Source organism: Psammomys obesus, unplaced genomic scaffold (genome assembly GCF_907164565.1).
Source record: "Psammomys obesus unplaced genomic scaffold, mPsaObe1.curated_primary_1811, whole genome shotgun sequence".
NCBI lineage: Eukaryota > Metazoa > Chordata > Mammalia > Rodentia > Muridae > Psammomys > Psammomys obesus.
This window is the reverse complement of record NW_026596131.1, coordinates 5,143,197-5,168,310: the sequence shown is the minus strand read 5'-3', so window position 1 is coordinate 5,168,310 and position 25,114 is coordinate 5,143,197. Positions and strand designations below refer to the sequence as shown.

Sequence of the window (25,114 nt, the reverse complement as noted above, 5' to 3'; positions counted from 1 at the left end):
TCCACCTTCTGCAGAAACAGACCATGAGGGAGGAGCCCCCATCCTGCCAAGGTAGAGCCAATGACAGCAAACACGCATTCAGCTTCTTTGGTGGCAGGAGCCAGGGCTTCCGGGAACAGTCGGCTGTGGAGCCTCCACAGCCAGCCTGCCTTGCTGCCAGCACGGTCCCCACGGTGCAGACGCTGGTGGCACTGTAAATTCATTTGGTCTATTTCAGGAAGCAGTTAACTCGATGAGAAAGCCCTGGGCCCCTCGGTGGAGAGTGATAATCAGTCTGATGTCTGCCTGAGGCGCGCTCTTGCAAGCTGCATGCCTCTAAAGAGAGACATGGAGTTGGAATGTTAGTTGACACACACAGGCCAGGATTTTAAAGGGAGAATTTTGCTTTGGAACAGCCAACTGGGGGTGAGTCAAAGCTGAGAGTCATAGGAGGTGAAGATGTTGGAGGCAATACTGTGGCGGGTGGGTACGACTGATAGGGACAATAGTTATTCATCTCAGCCTAGAAATGCATAAGGAAGGGGTACAGGTTGTTCGTACTTAACCACAGCTAATTAGGTCCAGGGAACACAAGTAGATCACAGTGGATCTCTTTGGAAGGCTATAAAAGAAATGTCCTTTTTCTACCTCCGAAGAGGGAAGTATTATTTGTGACTGGCTAGCCATCAGGATGCAGATTATAGGATCTCAAGTTGGGATGCATTGTGGGCCAGTTCCCATGCAGGCAGGACTAGCTTCTACCTTTGAGAATCAGGCTGAGGATGGCACTTACAAGGTGGTGTCTGAGTTGGGTTTGGCTTTGGGCACCTTGTCTCTCTTTGGAGATGCCACTGCTCTTCCACAAGGAGCAGAAGCCTCAGGCTGAGAAATAAGCTCAGAACTCTCACAGGTTCTACAATGGCTCCAGACCTCTCTCGACTTATTTTTGTCTCCACCCTTAGGTAAACCTAAATACTCAGAGATGCATAGCTGAGTCTCTCTTGACTCATCCCTGCCTGCTTCTCCTGCCTCTTGCTTGGTGCAGTTTTAACTCTGTACAGTTTCCCCAGCCAAAACCTAAGATTTGCAGGGCCTGAGGCAAAAGTACAAAGGGAGCCCACATTCTATTTTCCAAAGTCTTGTATCAACCTACAAAACATTACTAAAATAGGTTCCCTCCTCCACTCTGATGAAAGTACCTTTGCACCAACCTTAAGGTTTGAATTTAGAATTCTCCGGCTCCTGAGTGTCTTCCCTGGAGACTTGACTATGCGGGAGCCATCCCTGCCTTCAGTCCTTCAACTCTCATCTCTGGTTCTGGTTCACTCCCATGTGTCCCATACTCCATTCAGAACCCGAGCTGGCCGTGAACCTATTTTTCCTTTATATTCAGGCTCAGTCTGTTTACTGTTTAGTTGATGAGTGGCAGTGTTTAAACTGTTTTATGGTAAAAAGATAAATACACTGAGTGAGGGTAAAGACTGAACGTGGCTACTCAGGAGATGGAGAATTGAGAGTTCAGGGCACCCTGAACTATATTGAGTGACTTCATCCTCATCCTGGGCAACTGTTGAACAAAAAAAAAAAAAAGAATAAATGAATGAAATAAAAGACAGTGTGTAGTGGAGGAGAGGCAGTGGATCTGGTGAGCTGGGTCATGGTGGATTTGGATCGTGGAGTCTTTTGAGTGAATGGATGGGATCTCAAGTTGGGATGCATTGTGGGCCAGTACCCATGCAGGCAGGACTAGGGACAGGATCACCACCAGGCAACAAGGATGCACTTTGTGGAGGAGGGCACGCTGGTCCTGGGCTAGGCGGAGAGGTTATGGCGTTGATTGGATACGTCTCTGCTTTGCAGGAGGCGACGTTCTACAGTGGATCATCCAGCACCTTTGGACCTCTAACCTGGGTGAGGCCTTCGCCTACACAGTTGCTGTGCATGCAGGACTAAAGGGGAAACTCAAAAGGAGGCTTTGCAGGAATCACTAAGAACTGTCACATCTCAGCTGGAGAGATGGGACCTTCATGAGTGAAAACAGCTAGAGTCAGAAGCAAAGGCACGGGCCAGGGAAGTAGCTCGGTGGGTAAAGTGCTTGCTGTGTAAATGTGAGGGCATGAATCCAAACCCCTAGCACTCGTGCAAAAGGCTGCACTAGTCTGTAAACCCAGGACTGCAAGTTGGAGGTGAGACAGGAGAGATCTTGTGGCTTCACTGGCCAGCCACTCTAGCTGAACCAGCAAGCTCCATATTCAGCGAGAGACACTGTCTCAAAAACAACGTGGAGAGTGGTAGAGAAAGAGACCTGACATTGACCCCTGGCTTATACATGTCTACATGCTCATGCACACAAACTCAAACACTAGATGCACGTGCCTGCACAGGCCCAGTAAAGAAAATCAAACAAATCTTTAAGAAAAAGAATCTCTGTCTCAGTCCTCAGGTCTTATGCTGTAAGGATGGGGTGCTTTCTTGGAGTTTGGGGGTCAGAGGTTGAGCCATGAAGTTCTGGCTTTGGCCTCACTTTAACTTTTATCTGGAAACTCCTTCTCCCCAGAGGCACAGAACTTGGGCAACTTTATTGTCAAGTATGGCTACATCTATCCTTTGCAAGACCCCAAGAATCTCATCCTCAAGCCTGACAGCAGTCTCTACCGATTTCAGGTGAGCATTGACCTTGACCTTAGGTAACAAGGGGTAGAGCTTACCTGGAAAGTTAGCCAGTTGGCCTTATATCCTCAATGATCAGGAATTTAGAAACGGTACAAAGGGCAAAAGTAGTGTTATCATCCCAGGCTGGAGAATCCACGAGGTCCCAGCCCTGTAGGTAACCATGGTTTTCCTGCTTTTTTTTTTGTAGACACCATATTTCTGGCCCACTCAGCAGTGGCCAGCTGAAGACACAGATTACGGTAAATAATTCACTTTCTCTTGTGCCCCTTCTCTTGCCTAACACACTGCTTATTTGCATGTTGCATTTGGGTGACATTTGTCTAGCTGTCATTATGACCTTTATGTCAGCTTACATCTGTATTGGAAGTATCCCTGGAGGCAGGGTTTGGGGGAGGGCGAAGGAACTTAGTTGGCTGAACAGCATTTCTGACTACCCAAGGGTTTTGGAATATGACAATGATGGAAGATGGTGTTGTTTTCTTTTCCAGCCATCTATCTAGCTAAGCGAAATATCAAGAAGAAAGGTATTTTAGAAGAATATGAAAAGGTACAGAGATATATCCAAGTAGAGTTTTATAATGGAGTAGAATGCAGTCATGAAATATTTATTCTCTTTTCTACATTGGTATATCCATCTATTCATCATTCATTTATTTACCCATCTGTCCTCCATCTATCCTCCATCCTTCCATCATCCACCATTATCTATCCATCCCTTCATTCATCCATCCATCATCTTCCATTTTCCATCCATTCACCTATCTCCGCACCTACGTCCACCTACTCACCAATCTATCCATCATCTGTCCATCCATATCCATCTATAACCTGTCAATCCATCCATGCATGCATCCATCCATCTAGCCATCCACCTATTTACCCATGTATATCCACCTATCCATTAGCCAATACATCCATCATTTGTCCGTCCACATCTATCCATCATCTGTCCATGCATGCATGTATCCATCCATCTATCCACCCATCCACTGATTTGTTTACAGCTTACTGAAACATATTCTTTTCTATGAAAGCTTCAGTTTTCTTCTGCTGTAACTTAAGCCCCTGCCTTAGTGGTTACTTGGGATACTGTAGCTGTTCTGTTCCTTTTGTTGCACCCAACTGAGATAACTTAGTATACATGGTCACACACAGCCCTGGGTTAACATGTGTGAACTTAAATTTATAGTGTGAAAACAAAGAAAGACTTAGTTTTGGCTGAATGAATCAGATTTCCCAAAGAACATGTCAGAAACTTCAGAAGGTAGTTTGGTTTCATTCTGTTGCTGTGATAAATATCATGACAAAAACAAACAAACAAACAAACAAACAAACAAAAAACCACTCTGGGAAGAAAGGATTTATTTCAGCTTATACTTCCAGGTCACAGTCCTTTACTGAGGGAAGTCGAGGCAGGACCTGGAGTAGAAACTGTTTCCCAGCTTGTTCAGCTAACTTTCTTATATAGTTCAGGACCATCTACCTGGGAATAGTGGCACCCAGAGTGGGCCCTATATCAATTCACAGTCCCACCAGACAATGTCCACAGATATGCACCACACCAATTTAAGCAAGGCAGTTCTTCAATTGAGATTTTCTCTTCCCAAGTGACTCTAGGTTGTATAAAGTTGACAACAAAAACCAATGCAGTACACGAGGCTGGTTGACATATCTGGCAGAGGACAATAATCTTTATGGGTTTTAATTCTTTAAAACTTGTCCACAGCTACCCATATCCATTTTTTTATTTCTTTATTAGCATATGTTAATAGTACAAATTATTAGATTTCATCATGGTAGTTTCATACACTCTTTGATGGCCTTCTTCCTTACTTCCTTCTCTCTCCCCTTCTTCCCTCCCCCTAATTCCCTCCCTGCTTCATCCTAGTAGGCAAATGTTTTAAGCTATACCCTTAGTTCTTTTAAAACTTTTTTTTTTTTTTTTTACTTTAACACTATCTTACTAAGGCTAGACTTGAACTTATGATCTTCCTGTTTCAGCCTCTTGAGAAGCTGGGATCACAGGCCTGTCTTACTTTCTAGATTTTTGAGCCCCATTGTTGAATATATTTTTACCCTCATCCTCCACCTCCTTTCTTCCCAATCAAATTTGGGATACATTTATTTTTAACAAAGCAGATGAAACCAAGGAAAGCAAGACCTGTTGCAAAGGCATTTGAGAATTCTGTCTTGCCTCTTTCATGATGCTATGGTGAAACTGTACGAGATGCTGGGCTGTGGGGACCCAGGAGTGTCCTTTGCCAACTTGATGTTTGTAGCCTATCTTGTGAGGCTTAATGTCCTCATTTTGTTTTTTATTTTCTAGGAAAATTATGATTTCTTGAACAAAAAAATTAATTATAAGTGGGATTTTGTCATCATGCAAGCCAAGGAACAGTACCGGTGAGTGAAAGAGGTCACAAGTGTTCTTCCTATCTCCTCCTTTCTCCTTCCTGTCTCCTCCTCTCTCCTTCCTGTTTCTCCTGTCTCCTTCCTGTCTCCTCCTCTCTCTTTCCTGTTTCCTTTTGCTTTACTCAACTTAAAAGATTTTTTTTTTTTTTTTTTTTTTGGTGTGTGTTTGCGTCTCTCTCCATGTGTACTCAGGCTACAAGATTACCTTGTTGATACCTCAAGAGCCAGCCCCCTTATTATTTGAAACTGAATCTCTCACTGGCTTGGAACTTTGTAGTTCTGAGTAACCCATGCTGACTGGCCAGAGAACTTCAGAGATCTGCTTGTCTCTGCCTCTTTAGTGCTGGAATTACAAATACATGAAACCAGTCTAGCTTTTAAAAAACAGTTATTTATTTTTATGTGGGTTTTGAAGGATCAGACTCAGATCCTCATGCTTGGCAGGCAAGCACTTTATCAACTGATACATCTTCCCATTCCCCTGTTTCCTCTGATTAGAACCAGCCCATAATGAGCATCTATGTGATTAAAAAGAAAAAAAAAACTGTGCAGGCATCTCCTGTGGCGGGGGAACAGAGTATGAAGTGCAGAATGGGCCACACCTTAGGTCATCTGCAGCTTTGACATGCCATCATTTGCTTCAGGACCCAGAACGACAAGTCTAGGAATTGAAGCGAGAACACAGTACACAGGAGAGAAGGGTTAATTTTGGCTCTCGGTCTTAAGGAGCTACAGTCCATCATGGCAGGGAAGTCAAGGCAGCAGGAGCAGAGAGGCAGCTGGTCTCGCTGTACCCACACACAGGAAGCAGGGAGAGATGGATGCTGGTGCCCTCAGCTTGCTCTTTCCTTTTCATTCAGCCCATGTGATGGGGCAGCCCAAACTCAAGATGGTGTTCCTACCTCAGCTAAACTTTTCTAGGAACGCCCTCATGGCCATGGCCAGAGATTTGCCTCCTAAGTGATTCTAATCCAGTCAGGTTGACAATAAAGGCTAACTGTCATACTCCCATGGGGCACTAGTAAGAAATCTGTCACTGCTCTTTTAGCCACTGAGATGTTCCTGTCTGACATCTGAGACAGAGCGACATGAAGGGAACTTTCTAACACACCATTGGTATTTGTTTACAAGGCTTCATTGGTGTTCATGGGTGCCATCGTGTTTTAAATTGGTGTAGCAGAAATGCTTAGACCCATCTCTTTAAGTTGGGAAACTGAGGCTTGGAGAGGCTTGAAGTTGCTCCGACAAGGCCCCTCAGTTGGGCTAGAACGATTCAGTTCTACTCAGTGCACTGTTTTTGTTTGTTTGTTTTTGCTTTTGTTTTAAATTCTAGTGGGTTCCAGTGCTAAGCTGGGCCCAGGAACACAGAGGTGGAATTGTGTCTATCCCCGCAGTCCCCCCACGCCCTCCTCTACTTCTGTGCTCTTGAGTGGGACAATCCCAGCAACCCCAGCCCCTTACATAACTCTTTCAGATGCTGCAGCTCAGTGGCTCCTACTTTCCTCCTCCACCAGACCCAGATAAATCTCCCGGTACCCAGACTTCTGGGAAATTCCTCTCCTCTCTTCTGTTCCAGGTGCTGTGGGAGGGGGAAATCCTAACAGGCTCTTTTCTTCTGAGACACCCGTTTTCCCTTATCCCCGTACCTTAACTCAAAGGATACCTCTGATGTCAGACTTAGGATCCCACCACAAAACACATGGGCCATGTGAGTTGGCCCATGGAGTAGTGTTTTTTTTTTTAATTTTATTTTTTATTTTTATGCTTAGCCCTTCCCTCTGCCTTTCCTTCTCCCTTTTCCCTCCTGTTGTTTCAGATCTTCATTTTTTGGCCCAGCCTCAGAAATTACACATGCTATGCCTGACACCCTATTAGTGAAAGTCAGCACAATGTCCCACTTGGTTCTAAGGGGAGGGAAATTAGATGCCTCCATCCATGGAAAGGGCATGGAGACATTTCATAATCACCTTCAAGATTATCCTTGTTTTTGCTTTATAGTTTCCATGATGTTTTCTCTCAGAATAAACACCATAGGCAAGTCTGCACTTACTTCCTGAGTGTTCATGGAATGCTTACACTAAACACTACTCAAAGGCTGGGGCTGTGTTTTGACTCCCGCTAATTGGAACATAGTGGGGGATCAATAAATCCATGAATGAATAGAAGGTTAAACAAATGCAATTGTGAAAAAAAGTCATACAATTAACTAAATGAATTCCTTATTTACTGGCTATTTTGGATTGCATCTGTCACGGCTCTCCTGCTCTCGTATAAATCACAGAGTTACTGATGAGCAAAGCCAGAAAGGCCCACTGGGGTCATTAAAGACTGGCTCTATTTACAAGACTGACTAGCCTTATGGAAACCATGCAAACCTCAGGGTGCTTGTGGTTCACCCTCCCAAGGACTCGGGCTGGTTAACCTGGTGGAAAATGCATTTGGTTGTTATAGCGAATGGGGGCAACAGGGTTTATATTTAATTTTCAGAGGAGGTTGGTAAAACACTCTTCTGGAATGGCGTGGCTCACCCATCTGGCTCTCTGGATGCTATTATGTTATTCACAGGACATTAATGGGGAAATAAATCCACCGGCTCTGTTATGAGGAGGGTGTGTGCGTCATCTCATGTTCCCCGTTGCCTGGGAAAACAGACGTTAATGAATGTGAGCACAGCTAGCCCTGGAAATGAGACTGAGTGGTGCCCTTGGTGTGATAATGAATGTTTCTTCCCTTCTGGAAGGGGGGGTTGCCTGGCATCACTTCCTCCTGCGGTGGCAAAGGGAAGATGGTCAGACAGAACAGGATACCCTTTCGCAGTCCCCAGCAGGCCTGAGGAGAAGCTCTGGTTTGTCACCAACTCACTCGCGTGAAAGAGAAGGACAAACAGGCAAAGAGAAAAGTAGGCCTTCTAGAGACCATCACTGCTGCAACACAGTTCTGGTGGGGACTGACACCTGTTGGTGTCGGTCACATTATTTGCCAAAGCAGAGAAACCAGTCTGAAGCCAGGGAGGTCAAGTATTGGCCCCCATGGTCAGCTCTGCTCACTCCACAGTGACGTCGGTGACACTGATCTGGTTCTGGAGCTGGTCACGGTGACACCGTCTAAATCATTGCAGCCCAGTACCATGAAGGAGAGGTGGAACAAGTCCTCGACTCCCTGAGAGAGTCTAGCCTTCAACTCCTCCTCTTTGCTCCAGTTTTCAGTACTTAGCAGTGACAAACAAGCTGGAAGGACTCCACCAAGACAAGGGACCTCACCAAGTTGTGAGGTTGGGAAGTTCTCTGGGAGAACTACCGAGGGTCAAGTGATGACTCATTTGGTCAAAGCCTGATGTTAGCAGAGCTTTGTTGTTTCATTATCATCCTGGAACTTGTGAATTGTTTCAGCTGATGAGGAAAGTGGTCCAGGTCATCACCAAGAATGGAGGCTATCTTAGACCAAAAGATGTGAAGCGCTGCTAGCCCTGAACAGAGCTTTTTTTTTTTTTATTTTTTTAGGACTGGAAAGGAAAGGAACAAAGCAGATAGGTATGCGCTGGATTGCCAGGAGAAGGCTTATTGGCTGGTGCACCGAAGCCCCGTGAGTATGGCTTCCCCTGCCTCTTTTGAACCTCCTCACTCTCTTGTACTTGCTTTAGCACAGCTGCCTCTGGCTTCCCACCCTCTAGGGTTAGATTTGATTAGCCAGAGGGTCTGTGCGGTGTGGCTCCCTGGACGAAGAGGCCTGTGCTGTGTCTTGGTGAGGTCCTTATAGCCTATCTGTCAGTGTTAAGTACCGAGCAGCCAGAATGGACTCATTTTTCCCGAGGGTTTGAGCTTTTCATTCTTGTGGTGGTTTCTTCCTTGGGAAAAGGAAGGAAGAAGAACACTGGCCTCTAATGAGAAAAGTAAAACAAGTGAGGGCAGACAGTCTGCAGAGCCAGAGATGGCCTCCAGCTTTGCCTTTCCCTCCCTGGGCCAGGTTAGCAGCCGGAATGGGAGGAAGACAGAAGGACTAAGCATGCTTTCAAGCTTCTCATTGCTTGGAGCACCTTGCTTCTTTAGCTTTGGGACTCCCTTTTATTTTATGAATGTTCTGCCTCATGCATGTGTATGTACCAGGTACACGCCTGGTGCCCACTGAGGTCAGAAAAAGATTTCAGATCCTCTGGTATTGGAGTTACAGATATTTCTAACTCACCAGTGGTGCTGGGGACCGAACCTGGATCCTCTACAAGATCATTCAGTGCTGTTAACCACTGAGCCATCTCTCCAGCCCAGCTTCGGGACTTCTAAAATCTCTAATTTGGCTCTAGGAGATGGGCTGTCCAAAATGAATAAAACCTGCCCCAGCTCAGTTAGGAAATGGCAGTATCATTTCCCAGCATCTCACTAGAGTGTGAGAGGTGCCAGAGATTCCAGAAAGGGAAGCACTCAAAACACATGTTCTTTCTCCTCCTCTTTTATTGGCCTTGCACCCTGTAATTACTAGGAATGCTCAGAACAGGAAGTGACCTGAGTCAGGAATGGTGCTAAAGCCTGACCTCCCTCCCATCTGAATCTGGCTGGCCTGCCCATCTTCTCTGTGTATTTCCAACAGATTTTTCTTAAGGTGTCGCCTCTGTGGTATATGGTTTGGATGCTGTGTTGCTGAACGTTCTGGGCTTCCTTCCCAAGTAGTTTATTTGTTTTATCTTTGCTTCAGGGGTCCTCTTCAGGAAAAAACGATTTTGAGGTGCCTGACACAGGTTCCTTGGGGTTGGTTGTGGATGATGGAGCCCAGAGTTCTGGAGCTCCAGTGGCCCTGCTTTAGGGGGAGCACTAGGGGGAGCTTGTTTTGTGAACTTCACGTTGCTTGGGTGTTCTAGACCCGGCTTGTTGATGAGGGAATTGGTAGGTTCACACTTACTTTCTGAGGTGGCCATGCACCCCATGGCACCGAAACTGCCACCGTGGCTACAGTCCTGGCAAAGTCCAGTGAGGGTTCTCAACGGGCTGCATCAGACTCTCCAGTCCCCTGCCTTGGTTCTCTTATCCAGAAGGTCCAGAGGAAAGAAATGAGTAACAACAGACCACCCAGATTCCCCTTAGTCTTTCTGGCATCCATTGGAGGACATGATTGAGTGGCTCTTCACAGCTGGGTAAATGATGTACAGAGCATGTGGAATCTGCAGGGCCGCTTCCCTTGTCTCCTCCCATCTCTGTCAACACGATGACATCTCACCTCCATCACCTCCTCCACATTTTGCTATTACCACTACCATCCCCACCATCCCCACCATCCCTCCACCACCATTACCACCACTGCCACCAGCACCGCCATCACCATCCCCACCATTACCGTCATTGCCGCCAGTGCTGCCACCACCATCACCATCACCATCACTATCATTACCGCCACCCTGGCCGTCACCACTGTTGTTATCGACACACCAGATCCGAGTTGCAAACTCACATCTTACTAAGCGGTCTGTTTTCTTTACTTTATTTGCTCTTTGCAGTCCCGTGTGGAGCAGTGTTACTCCCTTTTCCTGATAAACAAACAGAGGCTTAGGGATGTTGTTCGTTGCCCAGATGCACGTCTCACATGTGCCAGAGGATCTGAACCCACACAGTTAACTATGCAGCCCTCTCTCTTAGTCCCCATGTCCCCTTGGCCTCCTGTGATATTGTATGGCACTTGGTGTCCTCATGTGTTTTAGTTTGTTTGTAACCTTCCGAGTCACTGGGGCTCCATAAACGTAAACATTTATGTTCACACAAGCCTGGCTACTTTGGTAGCGCTGGGGGCAGGGCGCCCTAGTTTAGAGTGAAGCTTTGATATGCTTGATGCGGTCTTGAAATGCCACGTACACAAAACTGCTCCACCTGTCCGCCCTCCCTCACTGTTGGCCTGCTCAGCTGAAACCCAGGTAGCCATTAGGAATGAAGGAGGATTGTATCTGGGAGGCGGGCACACTTCTGCCCCACCTCTCCGGGAATACCCTTCACCTCTCTCTGGCCAGCACAGGGAAGATGGTGTGCTATCCGGGGTACATCTCTGCCTGGAATAGAGCAATCTGTCTGATTGCTTAGGGAGCCGTGGAGCCCACAGACTGCCAGACTGTCTCCAGGAGACCCAAACAAACCCCAGCACAGTGGGAAAAGAGCCAGCCGTAGCAAGCCAAGCATTTGGCTGTGTGGATGCGGAGCAGGAGCTCTGTAGACCCACTGAGGCCACCTGTTAGATGAGAGTGTGCCGTGGCTGCAGTTACCAGATGATCTATTCACTTGCTCATTTGTCTGGTTTTTTTTTCTTCCAGTTCCTCGTGTGCTCATACGTGTGTGTGCGTGTGTGTGTGTGTGTGTGTGTGTGTGTGTGTGTGTTGTATATATGCATTTTTTGCTGTTTTGGGGGGCACATGTGTGTATGCATGTAGAGGCCTGAGGTTGATGTCTAGAAACATCCTCTGTTGCTTCTCCATCTCAAAGTCGAATCCAGAGCTCACTGATGTGTCTCAGTTCTCCAGCTTTCTCAGGTGATCGCCTCCCTGACTTCCAAGGCTAGAATTACAGGCTGCTGACGACACCCACCAGTCATTTACGAAGTTCTAGAGAACTGAACTCTAGACCTCGGGTGTGCAGCAAGAGCTTTAATCACTGAGGCATCTCCCCAGCCCCTCCTTTATCTCTTTCTCCATCCATGAAATCCTTACTGGGCCTTGACTTCCGGGAAGGGCGTGTTGGCACATAATGGCAGCCATTGAGTCTGTACTGTATGTATCTGTGAAAAAGGGACATCTCTCTGAGGCTGTGGCCAGAAAATCATCACCAGAGGAGGGTGGGATCAGACATGGGTATAGTAGTTGGTCAGTCAGTGAGTTTGACCCAAATGGATCAAAATATAAACAGTATAAATGAAAAAGGAGAATTTTAAAATAATTTTTATGTTAATTATAGGTTATTTACTTTATATTCCAGCTGTAGCCCCCTCCCTCATTCCCTCTCAATTCCACCCTCCCTTCCTCATCTCCTCCCTGCCCCATCTCTAAGTCCACTGATAGGGGAGATCCTCCTCCCCTTCCATCTGACCTTAGCTTATCAGGTCTCATCAGGACTGGTGGCAATGTCCTCCTCTGTGGCCTAGCAAGGCTGCTCCTCCCTGGGAAGGGGGAGATAAAAGAGCCCACCACTGAGTTCGTGTCAGAGACAGTCCCTGTTCCCCTTACTAGGGAAACCCACTTGGATGCTGAGCTGCCATGGGCTACATCTGAGCAGGGGTTCTAGGTTATAACCATGCATGGTCCCTGGTTGGAGAATCAGTCTCAGAAAAGACCCCTGTGCCCAGATATATTTGGTCCTTGTGGAGCTCCTGTTCTCTCCAGGTCTTACTAACTCTCCTTTCTTTCATATGATTCCCTGAACTCTGCCCAAGTTTTGGTTATGAGTCTTAGCATCTGCTTTGATACACTGCTAGGTAGAGTCTTTCAGAGATCAGGAGGATTTTTTTTTTTTTAATGGAGTTAGGGATGACTCCTGATCCTTCTGCCTTTATTTCCTTACCCAATGTATGTGTTGCTTGGGATGGAACCCAGGGCTTCATGTGCCAGGAAAGTACTCTACCAACTGAGCTACATCCCTGGCCTGAGGCATGATTCCTTTTTTTTTTCCTAAGATAGTATTATCTTTATTAAAAATTATAAACATAGCATCACTTATAAAACAAGAACTCATGAAAGGCACGACATGATTTTTTTGAGCAAAACTTTTAGGGGTTTTGTGTAGCTTCACTGAGCCACCTGGGCACCACCCGTGGCTTCTGAGGGTGCAGGCCGTCAGTCAGGCCTGGCTTTCTGGGAGAGGGCGTTTTTCTGGCCTTGCATCCTAAGCCAAGTGGTCATGTGAGCGAACATTAAGTTAAACAGTCTTCATTACAGCCACGTACATAAACACAGCAAAGAAGATAGCTGCTCTCCACTTCCTGCTGAGGTTGTTCGAAATGCCCCACAGTGGAGAATAATTTAAGGGATATAGAACGTGGTGGGACATTGTGAAGCTATTAAAACGATATGGTCAATCCTTCAATAGAAAATAGTCTGAAGTTTAGTGTATTGTAAACCAATAGGGAACCCTTGGTATATGCTGGTGGTAATTAAGAAAAAAACAACAGCATAACTTTCAGATGTTTATTTTATGTTAGATGCTCTCAAGGCAATGGGAGTATTTGACTTAGGAGCCAGGATAGACATGGCTCATGATCTCAAGGAACTTACTATAAGATAGCAGAGAAAACAATGACTAAAACTATTATGCAAATGAATAAATAACATACAGAATACCATGCAAGCTCGTAGAAGAAAGAAATCTTGCATCAGACCTGGTGCCAGGATACGCCTCCCCATGGAAGTGACGCTCAAACCCCAAGCTGTGCTTGGAACAGGGTTTAACTCTCCCACCTAAAACTGTCTCCTCATTTCCTCTTTTTTTTTTACTCTGCCTATAAAACAGTGTGGTCCTTTGTTTATCGGCTCTGACCCATGGGACGAAACGGTCTGATGTTTTAGGGGAAGCGGGTGGACTCAGGGACTGGTAGAAGGCTGGTGCCACCCTGGAACAGTGATTTCTGTGGGTGTCACCTTAAGATTACCAGGCATTTAGCAAACTGCCTCTTTTGTTTATGCCTGAGGGATGTGATTGACAGGTCCCACCCTGGTGTTCACAGCCTCTCCAATCGAAGGAGAGAGACTCATAGCCCACACATCCCTGACAGGCTTTCAGTGTGAAGACACCAGGTTGGTAGGCATCTTCTGGCAGTACCTCGATTAGTTGCCTTTATTTAGTGTGCATTGACAGCCAGCTCTGGGTCATCTTCAATTAAGTATTCACTTGTGGACTAGTAGCTCTGGATAAAGACTATACTAACTGCCTGATGGATGGATAAATGAATGAATGAACGAATGAATGAATGAACCTGGGAGTCTCTCTTACTTATAAACATCTGGGAAAGTTTGGACAGGACAGTGGTTTGGACTACAGTTTCCTCAACAGGGACTTAAGGTGCTGCCACCCACAGAGAGGTCAAGGTGAAGGCACAGCCAGGAAAAGGTGTCTGGCCATCTCCTAGAACTGGTGAGGAAATCTGCCGGGGGTGGTGGTGATGGGCTGGAACTGGAGAGCATGGCAGAACAATAAAGCTCAGAGGTGGCAGAGTCTGGGCAGCAGAGGTGGCCTTGGAACTGGCTTAAACTATGTGAATAGTACTATTGCTCCCCAGGCCACCTAATTTCTGTAGTCTGTGGGGCCAGGTCAAAGGGGCAGCTAAACAGCCAACTCAGGCTTGGAGCAGATGACCCCATGGAGCTGCTGAGGCAACTGTGAAAAGGAACTGGGCGGTGGCTGGGGGGTGACTGTCAGGGTGGGCTCTGAGTGTGCAGTGAGCATGTATGGGTACACACAAATGAATGGGAGCCTGTGTGAGTAGGAATGCGTAAGTTGAGGGTGTGTAGGTGTGTTAGACAACACAGTGTGAAAGTTTGCGTGTGTGTGAAATTCATCTTCAGATGTGCTGGTGGGAGTTTCTCTGTAGCAGACGTAGGGGGAAATCCCCGAAGGCCATTTTAGGTGACAGTGTTAGTCTGGTGACCACATCCGTCTATTTTCCTTCGTATGAGGTTAGACCATCTTGAGGGCTGTCTGGGACTTCTGCCTCCTCGTGACGTTTATCATAATTGTCACTCATCTTGTTGTGACTACTAAGAAATTTCCCCCCTCTCCAAGACCAGAAATGACTCCCTCTATCTTCGGGGGGAGTGGGCTCCCAAAGCGGGAGTCTCATGTCACATTCACTAGCCTCAAGATTTAGGGCAGTGTCCAGCGCATTGGTAGTACTGAGCAAGGCCCACGGGTAGGAGGGTGAGGATGGGAGCACTGTTTCCTCATTCTTCTCTCATCCACTTTCTACCTTGCTTTTCGTCGCTTCCTTTTATTGTCTGTAGGCCCAGTATTTGCCTCTGTGGTAGCCTGATGAGCTAGGACGCCATATTTAGCAAGTGGAATACAGGGCATCTAGTTCTTAATTAATTAATTAGTTAATTAATTAATTAGGTTCGAGTCTGTGAGTGCAGACACACATGTACACACGTGTGTGCCACATCAGAGGCCTAGAGATTAGAGGAAACACTGGGAGCTGGTTTCCTCCTGCCTTGCTTCCACCTAGCGTCTCTCATTTCTGTAGCCATGTTGAGTACTCTAGGCTTGCTGGCCTGTGAGCTTCTGGCCAGTTCTCTCGTGCCTGCCACCCATCTCACTGGACGAGGTGCCGTGATTCCAGATGTGCACCACACCCATCCGGCTTTTCACATGTGTTCTAGGGACAGAACTCAGCTTGTCAGGCTTGTGTGACAAAGCACTTCCACCCACTCAGCCGCTTCCTGGCCTCAGCAACAATTACCCTGCATTAAAATGGTTTATGTCAGAATTTATTGGCTATCAAAATCTATTTTATGTTTTTAGTATAAACATACAGTAAGTGTTAAGCCATTGGAGCTAGACATGGTGACAGGCGCCTGTAATCTCAGGCTGAGGCAGGAGAATTGTGAATTCTAGACAGATTTGGGCTACACTGTGGAGTTCAAGGCAAGCCTAGTACAAAAAGACTTCATTTCCTACCCTGTAAGAACAAAAACAAAAAAAACAACAAAACAACAACAACAACAACAGAAGAACCACCAACCAAGAAATTTATATCCCAACTCCTCCAAAATGGTTCGGGACATAAATTATTTGTGTTGCTCTGAACTTAACCAGATGTCCTAGATTTTAATCTAGCAGTCCAACTTCTGAACTCAAACCACTTTCAGTGCTGCCAATGGGACTGGATCTGACGGGGACAGAGCCACAGATGCCGCTGTGAAGTCAGCCTCATTAGCACAGCCTCATTGCCTGTACAGGAGGAAGTGAAAAACCTCAACTGCTGGCCTCAAGGAGATGAGAGAGGCCAAGTGAGATTGGGTGCAGGGTGGGGTTAACTGGAGGAAATGGGAACCGACAGAGATTGCTTTAGCAGGTTTGGTTACACCTTTGTATGCTCAACCATAAAGGAGTCCAGGCCCTTCAGGGATAGCTACTCTCTACTGACAGTGTCACGCTCCATTTTGCTAAATCCTAGAAGTACCTGTCATGTAGGAGGTGTTATCTCTGCTTCTTGGGTGGTTGGCACATCTGGGAAATGGCAAAATTGGGGCTGGAAATGGATAGTGCATGACCCAAAGCACTACTCAAAGCACTTCCTTCTTCTAACCCAGCCCTGGCAGCAACTGCAGGGGTTGGTGACAGAGACCCATAGGGGGAACCAGAGTCCCAGGGATCAATTGCAGTGAAGTCTTATTGAACCTCAGTGCTATTTATCCATCCACAGTCTATCCTATCTATCATCCATCCATCCACTCACTCATCCATCCACCCACCCATCCATCCATCCATCCACCCACCCACCCACCCACCTACTCATCCACCCATCCATCTGTCTACAATGTATACCACCTGCCTTCCCCCTATCTGTCTATCCATCCCATTATCCTTTGGTAAAAAAGAAGCTTTCATCTTCTCTCCCTCCCTCCAGCCCACTGGCCTTGCCTTCTTATCCCCCACTATGCTGAGTGCTGAGGATCTGTAGTAATAGACAGAAGAGCCCACATAAAACTTTCTAACTCATTTGGGGGTTTACACACCCTCACATTTCTTTGTGGGCTAGACCACAAGCCCTTCTCAGCTTCATCTCTCAGTTGGCAGCTTGGGCAGGATCTAAAGTTGATCAGAAACCAGAGATTTCCTGTGGTGACCCTTATATTGTATTCTTCTATTCAGCCTGGAATGAACAATGTGCTAGAGTATGGCCTGGACCGCGTGACCAATCCAAACGAAGTTAAGGTAAACCAGGTATGTCTGCTGTGTTCTGGACAGGGTCTGGGGTAGGTTCTGAGGTTGGGAAGGTATTCACATCTGTATCTGTGTCTGTGAGGAATGTTATATCTTCTTGGAGACTGCTGCTGATATCAGGGTCTGAAACATGGCTCTGTGGTGTTGGAGTCAGAGGAAGAGGAGGCCATGGCAAGGGTCCTGGGTACAGTGGTCACAGCAAACGAATGAAGGCTCTAGGGCAGACCGTATGACATCTGAGGCATTTCACGCTTAAAAAATCTAATGAGATTTCCAACCTAGTGTACCATTGTTACAGCTTGTCCTCAAGGCATGAGTGGGCACCTGGAAGGGTGTGTCTGACTAGGAGGAAGACGGCCGAGCAGAGGGGGAGAGAAAAGAGCAGGATTTGGCTAGTACAGTAGCACTGTGGTGTGCGGAGAGGGACTGAGAGCCTCCAGAGAGCATCACCAGGGGCATCGTTAGGGACTCTTGTCCAAAATGACCCTTCCTGGGATACAGTTAGGGCACATCAGCCAGCTTTCAGCTGCCATTCTCCCAGCAGCCTCTTCCCCGTTTTCTTGTCAGATAGCGGATCAGTGCCAAGGTCTTTTAGGCTTAGTTGCTATGGAGACAGATTCATCGAGTAAAATACAGAACTCGGGTGGGAGTTTTTTTTTTTTTTTTTTTTTTTAATGGATAATGTACTGCTCTGGAAACCTCTCCTGTGGAGGAGGGGAGAAGAGGCAGCAAGCGCATCACTGTCTCTGACATGGGTGGGATGTGGGGACTGACTGAGGCTCAGCTGTGTGTATGTATGTGGGGCATGGGAAGGCGAGAACACGGCCTTCACGTGGTCAGTGTGGGAGAGTAGCCATGGAGCTGTGGTTGGATGACTTCTGAGGAGGGTGGCCAGTAGGCCCTCTCGCCGAGGGCACATCTTTATGCCACCGGGACGGAAAGAGCTTTGCCTTCTGGCTTCCAAGAACCCGGGTGTGGCAGCTGCTGCCCATGCTCCGACTGGATGTGAGGCGGAGCCCAGGCTAAGGGGTGGTGGGTTCTGCACGGGCTGTGCCATCTCTGCCGCACACTCACCTCTCCCTTTCTCTCTCGTCAGCTCTCTTTCTCGTGTGTGTGCTCGAGTGCTGGCCACTGTGGAGCAGTAAGAAGAAACAGCGTGCGAGCCGCCCTCCTCTCTCCAGCAGCACAGAGCCCACCACATCCCCTATGCAGGGAGGGGTTGGGGCTGGGGCTGGGTGTCATGGCAACAGACGACCCTATTGCCCCTTTTCCTGCTCTGGCAGGAGAGGGTTACAGAGAGCTGGGAGACTCCTCCATGAGGTCTTGAGAAGGCAAAGGTTTGATAGTTGTCTCAGTCTGGAGAACCCACAGCAGAGAAGAGGGTCATTACTGAGAACGGGGGGATTCTTGGCCCCTGTTTGCCCTAAGCAGAGGCAAATGCCCACTGAGCATGAGAATAGAGGCTGTTTGGTCGGCAGGTGTCCCCAAAAACCAGCTTCACCAGACAATGGCCGTTGGTCAGTAAGGCTGCCCAGACCTGGGAGGATTTGGTCTCAGCCAGGGGCCAGGCTTAGTGTGTATGTATGTATGTATGAATATGTATGTGTGTGAGTGTATTTTCAGTTCCGATACCTTGAGAGCATACAGAAAGTCAAGTGCATATGTCTTTCCACCTCGCTGTTTCTTGCTAAAGAACATCCAGCCATACAAGCAGAACCCTGGATAAAGGCTGGGCACTGGTCTGCTTGAGAGCCCTGTCTGTACTCTCTCTGACCCTCTGCTTTATTTCCTCCACACCAGGAGGGGTTACACTGCCATCTAGTGCTGCTCATGGCAGGGGCCACACTGTCACCCAACAGTGAGAGACAACACTTAATGCTGAAGAGAGTGCTCTTGGGCCTAGGAAGGAACCCAGTTCTACCATTTTGGTTGGCTACCAAGCCTTTCAGAACTTGAGTTTACTAATCTATAGAATGTGCCTAACATTAGTTTTGTAAGAGATTAATCAGGGTCGTTTCTTTAGAAATGTCCAGGACAATACACAACATGTGAGACCCTCTAAGGGTAGCTCTCATTGTTATCATCATAGCAGGTCATTATACCGTGAAGGGGACGGGTTTATGGGGGGTCTCGTCTTTTACTTAAGTCTATGTTATTGCTCTATTTAGTTTCAGTTAAGGTTTAAAGTAAGCAAACGAAGTGAATGGGTTTCATTAAGACACTTTCATGTATATATATAGTATATACATATATTATATATATCATTATTCTCTGTTCTTATTCATCACCTCCCCTACTACCCTCCCATCCCCCTTTGACCATCTCTTACTCGTCTTCCTCCACCAAATAATACCCTGTTGTGCTTTCATACCTTTATAGACATCTGATCCCATTTAGGGTACTAAATGTAGGTCCCTCTGTCCTTCTACCTTCTCAGGCTTCTATGCTGGGAGAAGGTGGAGGAGGGGCAAGAGGAAAGTCACACCATTTCATCTCCTCTGCCTCTGTTTTGGGAACTGCATAGGTCACATGGGCATGCATGCTAGTCTTTGAAAATAAGGCAGAAATGTGACTCCCGGGTATTAGATGCCATGAGTTGCTAAGATCCCAACCCAGTCTTCACTGAGCAAAACCCGTGTGCTCCCACCAGCAGGGACGGCTTTCTTCCTGTGGTTCTCTGTGTGATGGTGGCTAGCAGAGGATAGTGCGGGCTTCATGTGCACTGATGGCACCCTCTGTCACGCATGGTGCTGAAGCGCATCTCACCTAGTCCCGGCTCGGAGACTCACATGCATGAAGGAGGCACAGAATAACAAGGCCATCCCTGTTAGTGGATGAAGCTGGTCCGCAGGGAGGGGAAACTCATGCAAAGACACACAGCTCGAACATAGTGAAGCTGGGATGGGAACCACAGAAACCTGCCCCAAGTCCTGCCTGATTGGTGCCAATGCCCATCATGTGGTTTGTAGAAGCTTTATTGAGGTCTGGAGATAATAATCAGTTTTATTTCTCATGTTGCAAAACCAAAACAGAGAAATCTAGGTCTTTGCCCAAAGCAGCTCAGTTAGGATTGCGGTTCAGGATTTAGGTCAGCACCTCTCCTCTCGTCACCCAGCCCAAGTACTGCACCCAGGATCGCCTATAGGTAGAGGGCCTGATGCCAGCACTGAAGTTCTCACTCTTAGAATGCCATTGGCTGATTTAATGTTCTATTGCTGTCTTATAGTTCTTTACTCTGAGAGTTGGAGAGATAGCTTGGTTATGTAAGCGTCGCGGTGGGTGCTTGTCATCTCAGCGCTAGGGAGGCAGAGACAGGAGGGTCCCCGAGTCTCACTGGACAGCCAGCCTATAAGGGACCCCGTCTTTAAAAAAATCAAGGTGGATGGCACTTGAATGACGACACCCCAAGTTGACTTTGGGCCTTCACACATATGTTCTCTCTGTCTGTCTGTCTGTCTCTCTCTCAAGTTCTTTACTCTCTTTATCTTGGGCATTTTTATTTCAGGCAGACAAACGTCTGCTCAGTTAATCACGGCCTCAGATCCTGGATCCTCCGACAGCTGCCCGCTCTCTCTTTTTCTGTGCACTTTGCACTAACAACTTCACTTTCTAGATTTATCTGTTTGCAACTTCTGACCGCTCCACCCCCACCCCCTCCCCTGCTCTCGGTGCCTGGCCTGGGTCCTCCCTGTCTCTCCAGCTAGTGTTCCACTTCCCTCCTGTCCTCAGACTCCTACCAGACCGCCTCATCGCCAGCTCTCTGCTGCTCTGTCTTCTGGCTCCCGCTCTTCTGTCCAGCAGGACTCCATTGCTCCTCAGGCGTAGCGCTGACCTCTCTAGCCTCCCCCTGACAATCATCCCCAGCCTCTGAAGGCCATGAGATGTGTAACTAATGTGATTTTATTCGGGAAATCCTCACAAGAAGAAAAAACAGGTTGTTAGAGTATCAGGAATGGAGAACTGTCAGAGTCTTTAGGCAGAATATTCTTAGCGTGGGGAAGGGTATTCCTCTAAGTGGGAGCGTAAAGGCTTCGTGCCAGGAGAGCCCGTGTCCAAGAGAAGAGTAGCTTACACATATGATTTCCAGGGTTTTAAAAAAAAGTTTATTTGTCCTAGTCTGTCTCCAGGTGGTTTTCTCTGAACTGCATAGAGTGTGTGGGTGTTTGTATTTTTAATAACATTAGCATGATGTTTTTTATGACCTTTTGGCTAAGTGGTAATAATATTGATAGTGGGTTTACAAGTACAAGTTAAACAGACAAAACAAAGCCCCACATGCTTCCTGGTTAAATTTGAATTTCGGAAAAACAATGACAATGTCTTTCAGTATAGCTGTGTCCTGACTATTGCCTGGAACAGTATTGTATCTTGGAATGGGAACTGACACCGCACCCCACATGGGTCATATTTCAGCAACAGTATGTTAGCCCTAATTGATGGCATTATATATTGAATCTCTGCAATATGCCCACTGCTCATGTATGTTACCCTGCTTAACGCCCCCCCCCATTTTCCTTTTACAAATGAGAAACCAAAGACTTTCAGATGCCAAAAATCTGTCCAAGATCATCTACCCAGTAATGTACAAAACCAAGATTTCAACTTTCGTCTGGACCGAGAGCCTACGCACTTCCCCGAGTTACCCCCATTTCACATGTCAGATCGCCCCCACCCTTTAGAAAAGTCTGGAACCTTTTCCCTGCACCGCCCCATTCTTGTACACATTTCATCATGCATGTGTCTCGCTCTGCACACAGGATACATGTGTGTCACTCCTGAGGTGTCCACTCCCATGGTGGACAGGTATGCGTGCAGCTAGAATGAAAAGCTGAGGTGCACATGGACAGGCCAAGAGAGGAATGGGGATGCTTGGGTCTAAGTCTGGAAACTTAGAGCACCAACATGATGCCACAGTGGAGAGCTTACACCGGGAGACTTTGTTTGGGTTGGCTGTGGTGGTGCATGTCTTTACTGCTAGTGCTCTGTGAGTTTGAAGCCAGCCTGGTCTAAGTTCCAGGTCACCAGGGATGTACCCCATCTCGAAGCATACAAAGGTTGTTTTATGCACTAAACTACTGAAAGTAGTCTATAAAATTATGCTCAGGTTACATGTAGAAGGTATAAATGAAGTCTATCAGTTGATTTTCTGGTTCGACTTTGGTCCCATCCTCTAGCTGTCTCAATCATGTCTGGGTAGATTTCCAAAGATCTGAGAAAAAAAAAATATCTGAAATCAGAACTGCTTACGGTTTGCATTGTTTGGAGTATGTAGTCCCCACCCCCGCGTTAGGGAGCGCATTGAAGGCTGGGCCCCAGAAATTGACTGGTAATTCTGGGAACCAGAAGAAAGACAAAAAGTCATCCCAGAGGCAGAGTTCTGAAAAGATGGTGAAAGTAAAGGCAAAGCAAGTGAATGAAGTATAAAAAGAACGAAAATTCTGAAGATGGAGACGGTGGCCCCACGGGGAGTTACCAGAGGTAGAAATGAAGCGTGCGCATGTGGCTGTCGCTTCCAACAGCAGCTCCCTGTGGGGCCCAGAGAACGACAGGACAGCCACAGTGCTGCTCCTTTCTTCTTTGTGGTGCCCTGAGGATCCTGAGCCCCAGGGCTGGCAATGGGGCAATGGAAGATGGGATGTCTGATGCTGGGCCCTAGGTCCTCTGAGAGAGGGTGCCTAAGATACAGCACTTGCTGGGGGTTGGCCTTTGCGTGGTTAGTGTACTGTGTTCTCTGTGTTCCTATTGCATCTCGTGGTCGAGGCCTTTGTTCTCTTGGCTTTCATTACAATTAAAATGCTGGACAGCCATTCTGTTCTGCAGCATTCCTAGCTCAAGGCAAAGAAAGGGCTGTGGTAAAGAGAGCAGGGAAAGTGGAGAGAAGCAATAGACACAATGGTTTTTCTGGTTCTCATGGCTCATCCTAGGCCTTGCATATTGCAGAGGTGGATTTGAGTTTCGGTTGAGCCAATGATTGGCCAGAAGCTCCTGTGGCAGGCATTACTACCAGCGGCCATCCAGAGCCGTGGTCTTCTCAGCATGGAATCAGTTGTAAAATCGTTCTCCTTTAAGCTTTTTAGTAGTACAAAGAAGCGTATGTTGCTTTGCGTTTGCTAAGGGGGAAATGCTGTGTAAGAGTCGAGCTCCTCTTTCAGCAGAGACCCTAGATCATGAGCCACTATTCACATAATTGTCCCAACAAGCCCGTAACAGGAGCATCTGATTATACTAGATTTGAATGAAGTTTTACTCTGGTCCCAGGGTCCCTTTCTGTCCAAACTGCACGTCTTCTAAAACAAAGCCCTGTGCTGAGAGAGAAAGGGAGCAAGATCAGCTGTGATTGCACTCCGTCAGTGGTTCTCAGCCTGTAGGTTGCGACCCCTGAGAGGTGTGTGTCAAATGGCCCTTTTCACAGAGATCGCCTACTATGGTTGTGAAGCAACAACAAAAATAATTTTATGGCTGGGGGTCGCTACAACACGAAGAACAGTATTAAAGGGTCGTAGTGTTAGGAAGGTTGAGGGCCGTGGCTCTGGACTGCCTGCTGAGTGCTTTTAGATTTTTTTTAAGAAGAAGCTGTCAGACAGTCTCTCTTTCCAAGATCCTAAGCACACCAGAACCATCATCGATTTGGTATTTGTCAAGGGTCTACCCTGAGTCAGGCGAGATTCTAAAGGAAGCGCCCGTGTTCTGATGGTGGCATATATGTTATAAAATACAGTCACGTAAATGAAACGTGATGCTCTATGAAGGAGAAGGTCAGACGTGGCAGCTCAAAACTGAAAGCCCTACCTCAGCTCTACTTAAGATCACTCCCTTCAACTTTGCACGGCCACAGTAACCATCCATAGGTCTCCTGTGAAAAGCCATCCAAAAAGATCCAAAATGATATCCTGCATTAATGAAAGAGGAGAGCTGTGTTCTGTACATTCCGTATTGGGCCTTGGGAGCTTCCATACCTCTGAGCCAATGGACCAGTGGCTCCCTTTTCAGTGTCTAAGGAGAAGCATACATGTGAAGCTATTCGTAATGAAATTTGGCTTAATTCAGCAGCAGCAATATTAGGCAGGCGGGAGTTATGAGGTCCAGTTTGTAGGATCAGAGTCGGCACCAAACGACCCTCATACATAACCGAATCTCAGGAAACCAAGATTTGGATTCCCACAGTCCCAACCTCAAAGGATTGTGTAGGGCTGAGAGGTGGCACCCAAGAAAGCCTGTTCTGCGGATTGTAGACTGGGAGATTTCAGCTGGAGATTGATCCAAATATCCCAGTAGCTTCTAAGAGCCTAAATGGGAAGCCTGTCTTGGAGCCATTCTTTCTCTGTTTACTCAGGAAGTCCAGAGAGAAGGCACACTGTGGCTGATCCCTAGCATGAGCTTGAACTTGCTTTGATAGCTTCCATGAGGGCGTGGGAGCCAGTGGGATCTCCCCGCATTACAACTCTGACTTGCTGTGGGGTTCATTTTTATATTTTTAATTGCCCACTTTGTTTCTGGAAACATGGCTGTTATTTATTTTTTTCCATTTGTGATGTCAGTCAAATTGTTATGAGTGCCTGAGAGTGAATCTCACGATTCATTCAACATTGTTCAAAATGTTCAAGGTCCTCTTTCTATGTCTTAGTAAGAGGTGGCTTCCAGTTATCAGCAGTTTTTACCTATTTCTTTATTGTGTGTGTAGCTCATACCTTCCATGGGGCCTTAGGGTTCCCATTCCTATGAGACAATACCACAACAAAATGCAACACGGGGAGGAGAGGGTTTGTTTCAGCTTATGACTCCCAGGCAAACAATCCATCACTGTGGGGAGTCAAGGCATGTGGAGGCAGGAACTGAAGCAGAAGCCATGGAGGAGTGTTTGCATTCCATGACCTCCATCACAGGGCTGGCACTGCCCACAGTGGGCACCACCGCCCCGCCAATCATTAGTTAAGTAGCTGTCCCGTAGGCTTATCCATGGGCAGTCTTGTAGATGTATTTTCTCGATTGTGTACCCTCCACTCAGATAACTCTAGCTTGTGTCGAATCGGCAGGTCAGAGGGCGATTTTGTGGAGCTGGTTCTCTCCTTCCACTTTCACGTAGGGTCTAGGAACCAAACTCAGGTTGTCAGGCTTGTGAGGTAAGGACTTCACATCTGCTGAGCCATCTTCTC

At 47.1% G+C, this 25,114-nt stretch overlaps 1 protein-coding gene across 3 annotated transcripts in view; it reads left to right on the top strand.

Moving 5' to 3' along the window:
* Rgs9 (regulator of G protein signaling 9) overlaps positions 1-25,114 on the top strand; it is a 104,817-nt gene that overhangs the window by 53,440 nt on the left and 26,263 nt on the right. For 2 of the 3 annotated variants that reach the window (XM_055592432.1, XM_055592430.1), the window contains 7 exons: positions 1,840-1,890; positions 2,537-2,643; positions 2,840-2,891; positions 3,141-3,199; positions 4,979-5,055; positions 8,565-8,646; positions 16,890-16,961. In XM_055592432.1, the coding sequence (XP_055448407.1) occupies positions 1,840-1,890; positions 2,537-2,643; positions 2,840-2,891; positions 3,141-3,199; positions 4,979-5,055; positions 8,565-8,646; positions 16,890-16,961 (500 nt within the window). The remainder of the gene's footprint in view (positions 1-1,839; positions 1,891-2,536; positions 2,644-2,839; positions 2,892-3,140; positions 3,200-4,978; positions 5,056-8,564; positions 8,647-16,889; positions 16,962-25,114) is intronic. The other variant, XM_055592431.1, reaches the window with a different exon arrangement.